The sequence below is a fragment of the Neomonachus schauinslandi genome, chromosome 6 (assembly GCF_002201575.2).
Source record: "Neomonachus schauinslandi chromosome 6, ASM220157v2, whole genome shotgun sequence".
Lineage (NCBI taxonomy): Eukaryota > Metazoa > Chordata > Mammalia > Carnivora > Phocidae > Neomonachus > Neomonachus schauinslandi.
Window position 1 is genome coordinate 67,811,605 of NC_058408.1, and position 10,396 is coordinate 67,822,000.

Genomic DNA, 10,396 nt, shown 5'->3' on the forward strand with positions numbered 1-10,396 from the left:
TCATGTTTAATGTCCTCGGGTTTCCGAGCATGGTGTTTGCAGGGCCTGCTGCTCGTCCTTGCTTCATCGCACATGACTAAGCCTGGCTCCTGGAAGACGTTCCCAGCAAGACAGCACATTTCCTTGTCCAAACACGGAGCCTCCGAGCCAGCCGGGTGGGTGGAGGAGCGGAGGGAGCATGTCTCTCGGCCTGGTTTCTTCCCAAGCCAGCGCGCGGGGTCCCTCCCTGGCCAGCCCAGTACGGGGCACAGGGCGACCTGCAGGGCGGGTGGGGCGTCGCTGCCTGCTGTGCCCCCTTCCCTCAGCCACATGGGACGCCCCTGTCTTAGGCGCTGATTTCGGATTCCACACGCAGTCCTAGTGTTGGAGCATCGGCGCTTTCCTCTGGGGCCCCGTGCCGTCCGCATCCTCACTGCCTAATGCAGGGCTTGGCAGGGTGGCTGTAGAGTGAACAAGTACGTGCATTTTTGCTACGAACTTAAGGGTTGATGTTCCATAGTAGAGTTTAGAAGGGCCCTTTAGATGCTGCTCAGGTGCTGGGTCCTCCTGAGGCCCTCACTTCCCCGGGTGCTGAGACCCCGGCAGCCAGCTCCGCGCCGGCCGGCATCTGCCGGGTCCTGGTTCTGCACAGCGTGGTGAGGTGCTGGGCACGGTCATGTAGGTAAGAGCATTAAAGCAGCTGGTGCAAATATTGACCCTTTCTGGCCAGGCTTGTTGGCAAAGGCGCCGGCCAGTGTCAACACTGGGAGCCTCACCTACCGCGCGGGGTTGCCGGCGGCCCTGCCCACCCCCCCCCCCACCCCCGCAGAGGACCTGGGCGCACAGAAGGAAGAATCAGGAGGCGTGGACTTTGATCCCTTTGACTAAACCTCTCTTGTAACATGTTCTATAAAAAGCCAAATTCTAAAAACAAAACAAAAAATGACTTAGATTGTTGGAAGTCAAAGCTCCGAGATTCGGCCTGAACCGCAGGCTCATAGAAGGAGGTCGTGCGGGCAGCAGAGGGAACTTGTTCTTTCCCACACCCATCCGTGCCGGGCTCTGGAGTCCCGGGGCCTGCCGCTGCGACCCCTACAGCTCACTCAGCTGGCCTCGGGCCACGTGACTCCGCCTCGCTGAGCCTGTCTTCTCCTGTCCACTAGGAGCATAGGAACAGTGCTGTCTGCGTCTAGAGGGTGGAGGGTAAGCTTGCGCAGGCTCAGCAGGATTCTCGGCAAACCACCACCCTCCGAGGTTAGCCGCCTGCCCTCCAGCTTTGCTTTGCTGTGCACGTGGCTCTCCGTGTATTCCGGGCTTGCTGACCCTGCGAGGTCTGGCAGACACAAGTGAAGATCTTTCCTGCCCTTCAGGAGTGACCGCCTCATGGGGAAACAGACTGCAAATTTCTGAATAGTTTTTGGGGCCACGGAACCATTTGGAGAGTCCAAAAGAGTGGTGCCTGGCCTGCCGGGGGTGGGGACGGGCTGCAGAGGGCTGGCGTGAGCCCCGAGGATGAGCCAAGCAGACCAGGAGAAAAGATGTAGGCAGAGGGGAGTTGTGCAAAGCCACAGAAGGATCTCTCACGCGCAGCCCTGGTGCTGTAGAAGTGCTGGGGCCCAGCCTTCCTACTGCCCCCAGAGTCCTAGGTCTCTCTTTGGAAAACTCCCTGCCGGGGACAGAAACAATGGGCTGAATTGGTGGCCAGGCGCTGGACTGGTCAGGAAACCTGCCGCCTGAGGGAGAACTGGTAATGTGACTGCCGACAGCAGGTTTGGGGAAGGAGGACTGCGTTCACCGTGGCCCCCGCAGTAACGGGGCCCAGGGAAGGCTGAGCCGGATGGGGAGTCGGGAGTTGTCGGCATCTGTGTGGCGCGTGAAGCCGGCAGCCCAAGTTCTGCAAACAAGGAGAGTGGGAGGCTCGCTTGCCAGAGAACACAGTTGACTTAATGCATCACATCCATGGGTGTTTCACAGACGCTGTTTCACTGAGCACGTGTATTTGAATTGTAATGTTGGCTCTGTTATCACCCTAAACCATTCACACAATGGTTCTTTAAGCAATAGTTCTGATTCTAGGAATTTTCCCAGGCAAGAGGATCAGGAAGGGAAAGCAAAGTACTTTGGGGATGAAACGAGGTGTGCAGAGCAGGTTTGCCTCTCCTTCTGAGAACGAGGATGCAGTCCAGCTGGTGATTACAGAAATCGGACTTTGTAACATCTCATAAGGGTGCTTGAGGGTGGGGCACCTGGGTGGCTCAGATGGTTAAGCATCTGCCTTCGGCTCAGGTCGTGGTCCCAGGGTCCTGGGATCGAGCCCCACATTGGGCTCCCTGCTCAGCGGGGAGCCTGCTTCTCCCTCTGCCCACCCCGCTTGTGCTCTCTCAAAAAAAAGGAAGGGGGGTGCTTGAGGATTGGTGTTGTGTACAAATTATAGACTACTTGATTTTTTGATACCACATATTATTTTTAAAATACTTCACCATGGGGCGTCCGGGTGGCTCAGTCGGTTAAGGCGTCCGACCCTTGATTTTGGCTCAGGTCATGACCTCAGGGTCATGAGATCCAGCCCCTAGTTGGGCTCCCCACTGGGTGTGGAGCCTGCTTGGCATTCTCTCTTTCCCTCTGCCTCTCTCTAATAGGAAAAAAAAATGAAAAATAAAAATGAAGAAATAGAATACTTCACCACGTCACGCTCAGTCTACCCCAGTAACACAGTTCAGCCCCAGGGTCCTGGCCCCATGGAGCCAGCTGTACCCCATCAGACCACACCCCCGTTCTGCTGCCATCAAATGACATGGCGCTCCCCCTGGGGAGCTGCTTCTAATTGGAGAGTCGCTGTGTCTGAAAAAGGAAGTTCAGTGTTGGACGTGATTGAACACAAAAGTCTTTTATTTATGAGTCTGCAGGATTCAGGAGTGTGTCATCTCAGTTTCACGTACAGTAGTAAAAATAAAAAATTCAGCTTACAGGGAAAGATATTTCCAGATCTTTTGGGGGGGGGACATTTTAAAGTAAACTCACCCTAGTACCGTATTAGATAAAGACAGTGAAGTATGAAAATGTGATAAATACTACTGTGATTAATAGCCCATTTTATTAGCTGTTTTAATAAAGTACAACTTTATAGTGAAAATAATGTACTAGAAATAGCTTTTTTAAAGCTTTTTTATGATATGCTTACAAAATGTCAGACGTCAGGGGAACCATCCTCAACAATGATGATGTGACGCACACGCTCCGTGTGAGCAAAGCTGAACGCGGGCTAGACAGGCTGACTGTGGGAGGCCGGGGAAACTCCAGGGACCGCAGGGCTCACGCTCGGGACCTTCTCCAGGCTTCGATTAATAACGCAGAAATCCCACTTTCCAGCCCTTGTGAAGCTCCACAGAGGAATTCCTTTAGCCATGAGGACCTTCACTCCAGTACCACCTTGCCTTTTGGATGCCGCTTCACTCTCGAGTAGGGACTTATGGTGTCGTCTGTCACGAAATCATACAGTACTTTTATCCACGAGTTGTAGTGGGGGAGGTTGTCGTAGTACTCGGCAGCGATCTTCCTCACCTGCAAGGCCAAATGTGCAGCAAGAATGAGTGCTGGCGGAGTGGGACTGGGCGTCACGGACCGACACGGGCACAAACACCGAGAAGAGAAACCACCCTCCGCCCTCCTCTTGCCCCAAACGCTGGGATCCCGAGGGATCCCGGCACCAAGCATTTCAACAGTGACATATACTCGACCCTCTAGGATCACAGACTCTCTCCTATCAAGCTCTGAATGGTGCATTTTATTCCATTATTTTTAAAAAACACTTTATTTGTTTGTTTCAGAGAGCGACAGAGAGGCAGAGGGAGCAGCAGGCTCCCTTCTGAGCAGGGAGCCCGATGCGGGGCTCGATCCCAGGACCCCGAGATCATGACCTGAGCCAAAGGCAGATGCTTAACCAACTGAGCCACCCCATGAATGGTGCCTTTTATTTATTTGACAGAGAGAGACAGCGAGAGAGGGAACACAAGCAGGGGGAGTGGGAGAGGGAGAAGCAGGCTTCCCGCGGAGCAGGGAGCCCGATGCGGGGCTCGATCCCAGGACCCCAGGATCATGACCCGAGCCGAAGGCAGACGCCCAACGACTAAGCCACCCAGGCGCCCCTTAATGGTGCCTTTTAAATAGCTGAGCTATACATGTAAGTTACATCTTAATAAGGCTGTTGTAAGAAGCCTTGTCACACACACCCATTAACGCCACGCACTGTAACTCCTGCAATATGATCCAGTAAATACCAGGGATTTGCTGAGCACACAGGACCGAATGCTCCCTGATGCACACCTGACAGGAAGAGCCGGTATGGGAAGACCAGAGCTCTGAGGACACCTGTCAGTGCAGCTCAGCAGTGAAGACAGCAGGAAGCGGGCAGGAACAGAACAGATGCTGCTCACCATGGGCCTTATGGCAAGTGATGTCTGAAGCGAGCAAATTCTCAGTTTGGGGGCTGTTCAAGAAACCCCGGAAGATGGGGGCGGCTGGGTGACTCAGTCAGTTGGGCGTCTGCCTTCGGCTCAAGTCATGATCTCAGGGTCCCAGGCTCGAGTCCCACGTCGGGCTCTCTGCTCTGTGGGGAGTCTGCTTCTCCTTCTCCCTCTGCCCCTCCCCCCGCCCGTGCTCGCTCTCTCTCAAATACTTAATTAAATCTTTTAAAAACAATTAAAAAAAAAAGAAACCCATAAGTTAAGGTACAGTTGACCCTTGAACAACACGGTCTGAACCACGTGGGTCCACGCATACGCGGACATGTTTTCGCTAAACACAGTGCAGTCCTGTAAATGTGTCTTCTCTTAGGATTTTCTTAACATTTTCTTTTCTCGAGCTTACCTTGCTGCAGGAACACCGTATAGGACACGTATAACATACAAAATACTGCTTACGTCTTCAGTTCAGCTTCCAGTCAACAGCGGGCTAGTAGTTACATTTTGGGGGCATCAAAAGTCACATGTGGATTTTCAACCCTGTGGGGAGTTGGCACCCCAGCTCCTGTGTTGTTCCAAGGACCCACTGTGTGGCTGATGTTGAAAAATGATTTTGTTCAAAGGGCAGCCAGCTTTGTATCCTCTTTAAAAAATAAGTGGAAATTCACTTCTTTAGGGAAGAGGCGCACAAGGCCTCCTCTGTCGTCAGGCGTGTGCATGGGCAGAGCAACACCGGGCCCATTATACCTGCTTTCAAACTTGGCTCCAGTTGCAAGGTTTTTCCCCAAACATTTTATTTTGAAAAACGTGACACCTACAGAAAAGTTGAAAGAGCAGAACAGAGACACCTCTATGCCCTTTACCCAGGCCCACCAACTACCACCATGAGTCACTTTCTGTCTCTGCACAGACATACACCACATAGTATGCTTTTTTTCTGCTGAGCCTTTTGAGAGTAAGTTGCAGGCATGTGACAACTCACCCCTAACGTTCTACCCCGCTATTCAACACCTACCTCCTACGAATAAAGACATTGTGCTACAAAACCATCATACTGTTTTCACACCCAAGAAAGTTAACATTAACACAATATTCTCGAGGATGCACTACTCAGTTTAAAGCTTCCCCACTGACCCAATGTCCTCTCTAGATGTTTCTTTCCTCGAGTGGGAATCCAGTCAATAATCAGAGGTCACACTTAGTTCTCATGCTGTGTGTTTTTGTATTGTAATCAGTCAATAGTTAAAAACTTAGGAGGAAATCCATAAAATTTGATTGGGTAGATATGATGGCATAAAATATTTGGCAATAGTTAGCTCCCTACGGGGCACCTGGGTGGCTCAAGACTGTTAAGCATCTGCCTTCGGCTCAGGTCATGATCCTGGAGTCCAGGAATCAAGTCCCGCTTCAGGCTCCCTGCTCAGTGGGGAGTCTGCTTCTCCCTCTGCCCCTCCCCCCGACTCGTGCTCACGCTGTCAAATAAATAAAATCTTAAAAAAAATTGTTAGCTCCCTTATATCATAGCTTAAAAAATTAGGAAAAACTAGTATTATCTTTCATACATATTCCCCTTTTTCGAATTATGGAAACTTTTTGGTAATAAATTGTAAAAGCCACCCATTTTGAGGAAGGGAAGTCTAATAAAAGAACTAACCTGAAAAATAAGAGAAGTTACGAAGGTGGGCCTTTGCAGAGGATGGAAGGATGGGGGTCAAACTGTGCTCTTTCACATCCTCCACAAACACTATACTCAAATCTGCTGCGTGGGGAACAGGCAAGCTCTGCCTGAAGAAAGTTTGCCACCCTGGAAACTGTCCATTCACTGTGCAGGCCAATTACGAGGGACGTCTGCATTTCCGAACAAGACAGCACATAAATCCTAGCTAAGCCCATCAACTTAACAGCGATGAAAGCGACGTGAACCTGTGCTCACTTCACACGAGAACTCCTTTCTCAATCTCTGACTTGTTTATAAGTCGGCAGATTCTCCAGCACTCTGGACCCCTAAAGGGCCACCGCTAGGCTTCGGGACTCAGAGAGTGAATGCCGAGGACTCTGAGGAGGGCACACTCAGGACGCACACTTGTCCTTTGCTTTGACGAGCAGCTTAGATGGGCAAAATACACTAGATCCCTTTTGTTTTATTATTTTTTAAGGTTTTATTTATTTATTTGAGAGAGAGGGAGAAGCAGGCTCCTCGCTGAGCAGGGAGCCTGAGCGGGGAGGGGTGGGGCTCAATCCCAGGGCCCCGGGATCATGACCTGAGCCGAAGGCAGACGCTTAACAGACTGAGCCACCCAGGCGCCCCCACTAGATTCCTTTTAAAATGGGCAAGTTGAGACTGATTTTGGTCATATAACCATCAGAAATTAGAGTATGTGTCCAATCTCTTTACTTACCAGTGGAAGGCTTTTTCCGGGAATGTTGGGGAAGTCATGGTGCTCGTTATGGTAACCCACGTTGAAGGTGAGAAGATTCAGAGGCCCGTAATACGAGTAGGTTTCATGTCCCTTGAGGAACATGTAATGTTCGGCTATAAAATGTCCAGAAATCGGGTGCAAGCCTAGCCCAAGTAAGGATGCTGCCAACATGTAGACCAAAGATTTAATTCCCAAAACATAGTAAATTATAATGTCAAAAGTGACCTGGATCACAGTATTAATAATTTCCAGGTAAGAAATTGGTTTAGGGTTGATGAACAGAGGTCGAAAAGCATAAAAGAGAGGCTGAAGGACAACCCATATAAACTTTCTGAAAGTAGTACAGAAAAACCAGCCTTCAAAATCGGTGGGAATATCCACATCGATGCCATCACCCCCAAGGTAGCGATGATGGTCCATGTGATACCTCTTAAAGGAAACTGAATAGGGAACGCCAATGGGAAGATTAGCGAACATTCCAAACCAGCGATTCCACATAGCTCTGTAGTGGCCAAAGGCGCTATTGTGGGAGACCTCATGAATAGCCAGAGTCACAGAGTGGTTAATGCAGCTGCCGAAGGCATACGCCCAAAATATGACCCACTTCCAGTCTAGGTCCTTCACTAAGTAGAACGCAACCAGTTGAGTGAGAACCATCATGGTTATAATCCAGATCAAGTTGGGATCAGGTTTCATCAAGGACTTTATCTCTGGATACTTTGCTGTAAAGAAAAACAAACAAACCAGGAACTGAGAAGAGCACACACAGTTCTGCAATTATAATTAAATCAACACCCATTAAATTAACACATTATTTTTTTCTTTTTCCCAATCGTGATATGCCCTCCATTAGAGACTTTATCCACTATGGGGGGGGAGTATATTCCAATAGTAAAATTACTGAATACCATGTCACAACAAATTTGTGCAGGAAAAATTAGCCTCAAAATCTAGACTCTCTACACGAACAGAAAGAAAATCACAAATGAGTAAAGATTTCATGTTACCTAATTCCCTTTTTACTCCTAACAGTTGTTTGTATATAAAATTGGTAAGTTTTGCAAAGTCACAATCACAGTCTGATAAATCTATTCTATATTCTAGTGTCTGACAGAAGATACAGTATATGTAGATACTTATGTATGATGTATATGCAATGTACTTAGACACATACGATATGTATGTTATAGAGGACACATACTTAGATTTTATAATTTCCTTTATAATGACTGAATCACTTCTAGTTGCCAGTTGTAACTTCTACCCACTTCCCTATTTTTAGACATTCAGATAGCTAAGATTTTTGCCCGTGTGGCCTTCTGACAGCCATCAGGAAATCAGGATAATGTGTGAGAACTGCACGGTGCTAATTTGTTAGATTCTTATTTGCGCTGTTGAATCTACATGCAAATATCCAAGTATGACGAAAAAGGCCAATAGCAAAAACTCTGCATTTCAGGCAAGTGTCCTCTAAGGGCAAATGCAAACTCTTCTCTGGATCTTACTCTCCCCACCCCACCCCCCCAAGAGGGAGGCCGAGGTGTGATGAGTGTCTTTGGTTATATATGTTGCTGAGTAGGTTTAACACAGGACAGCATGAGGAGCAAAGACCTTCTTCTTGAGTTAAGTCACTCAGAATGTTTTTGAAAAGATAAAGAAGGGAAAAGAGCAGCTTCACCCTCTTTTCTCTACATTTGAAAGGAGGAATTCAACCAAAGCTTACACTGCAAGGCAGGCTACTGAAGTCCGGTTTTATATATACGACATGAGACTCCCCATTTTTTCTCTCCGCTCCCTAACAATTAATCTTCGTTGGTTTAGTTCATTTTATCAAATGTTAATAATTTTGTAGGCAATAGGGCGCCTGGGTGGCTCAGATGGTTAAGCGTCTGCCTTCGGCTCAGGTCATGATCCCAGGGTCCTGGGATCGAGTCCCGCATCGGGCTCTCTGCTCCTTGGGAGCCTGCTTCTCCCTCTGCCTCTCTCTCTCTCTCTCTCTCTCATGAATGGATAAATAAAATCTTTAAAAAAAAAAAATTTTGTAGGCAATAGACAAAAAAAAGGTAACCCTACAGGCCTAGAAGTGAATTTGTCTAAAACTAATTTTCCTATCAAGTCATTCATTAAAATATGAGCGTTTGGGGAGTGATTCCCCAACAACAAAACTGGTGGATAAGAAATAATTCCTTGAAGAATTCATTCAGGAAGTAATAATTCTGTGTATTTCTGTTTAGACAGAGCTCTGGCATCTTTACCTTATTTAAAACTTGGTTAAATTGACACATCTGACAAAGGATAAAAGGCAATACATGTTTTATAGTATTCTAAAATGACGAAACTCACATGCCTCGTTCTCTCAGACAAATCAAGTTGCTCCAAGTAATTCTGTACCAAATGTCTGCAAAGCTTATTTTAGTACATAAAAATCAATACTACAAGGGTATTGATACTTCAGGGAAAGAAGAGTTTTTGCAACAAATGGTGCTGGTTATTAACATGCAAAAGGCTGAAGATAGACCCCTTCCTCACACCGTACACAAAAAGTAACTCAAACAGATCACAGACCTCAGTACAAGAAAACTATTAACACTCTTATAAGAAAACAGAAGTAGGGGCGCCTGGGTAGCTCAGTCGTTAAGCATCTGCCTTCGGCTCAGGTCATGATCCCAGGGTCCTGGGATTGAGCCCCGCATCGGGCTCCCCGCTCAGCAGGAAGCCTGCTTCTCCCTCTCCCACTCCCCCTGCTTGTGTTCCCTCTCTCGCTGTATCTCTCTCCGTCAAATAAATAAAATCTTTAAAAAAAAAAAAAAAAAAGGAAAACAGAAGTAAATCTCCATAACCTTTGTGGCTTCTTAGATACTATCCCCAAATCATAAGTGTCAAATGGCCGATGAGCACATGAGAGATGCTCGACATTATCAGTCATTAGGAAAACCCAAACTGAAACCAAAATGAAATGCCCCTTCACACATGCTAGAATGGTTACAATGACAAAGACAGGCAGTAACCAGGATATGAAGAAACCGGAACCCACAGACGTTGCTGTTGACAATGTAAAATAGTGCAACTGGTTTGGAAGAATCTGGCTTTTCCTCAAAATGCTAAACACAGAGCTACCAATGACCCAGCAATTCCACTCCTCGGCAGCTATCCAAGAGGAATGAAAACACATCCATCTAATAACTTCCATGTGAGGGTTCATAGCAGCATTATTCATAATAGTCATAAGGTGAAAACAACCCCACAGTCTAGCAACTGAAGAATGAATAAATGAAATGCAGAATAGCAATACACTGGACTATTACTTGGCCAATAAAAGGAATAAAATACTGACCTACTACAACATAGATGAACCATGAAAACATTAAGGGAAAGAAGACAGTCACAAAAGACCAAGGATTGTATAATTTCATTTGTAAGAAATGTCCAAAATAGGGGCACCTGGGTGGCTCAGTTGGTTAAGCGTCTGCCTTCAGCTCGGGTCATGATCACAGGGTCCTGGGATCCAGTCCCATGTCGGGCTCCCTGCCCAGCGGG

General features: G+C 47.7%; 1 protein-coding gene across 1 annotated transcript in view; it reads right to left on the bottom strand.

The window, feature by feature from the left end:
• Positions 1-2,850: 2,850 nt before the first annotated feature.
• The window catches only part of DEGS1 (delta 4-desaturase, sphingolipid 1), a 10,392-nt gene continuing 2,846 nt past the window's right edge, over positions 2,851-10,396 (bottom strand). Inside the window, exons 2-3 of the mRNA XM_021679458.1 lie at positions 6,839-7,581; positions 2,851-3,540 (exon numbers count right to left, since the gene is read on the bottom strand). Coding sequence (XP_021535133.1) covers positions 3,394-3,540; positions 6,839-7,581 — 890 coding nt within the window. The 3' untranslated portion in view covers positions 2,851-3,393. The remainder of the gene's footprint in view (positions 3,541-6,838; positions 7,582-10,396) is intronic.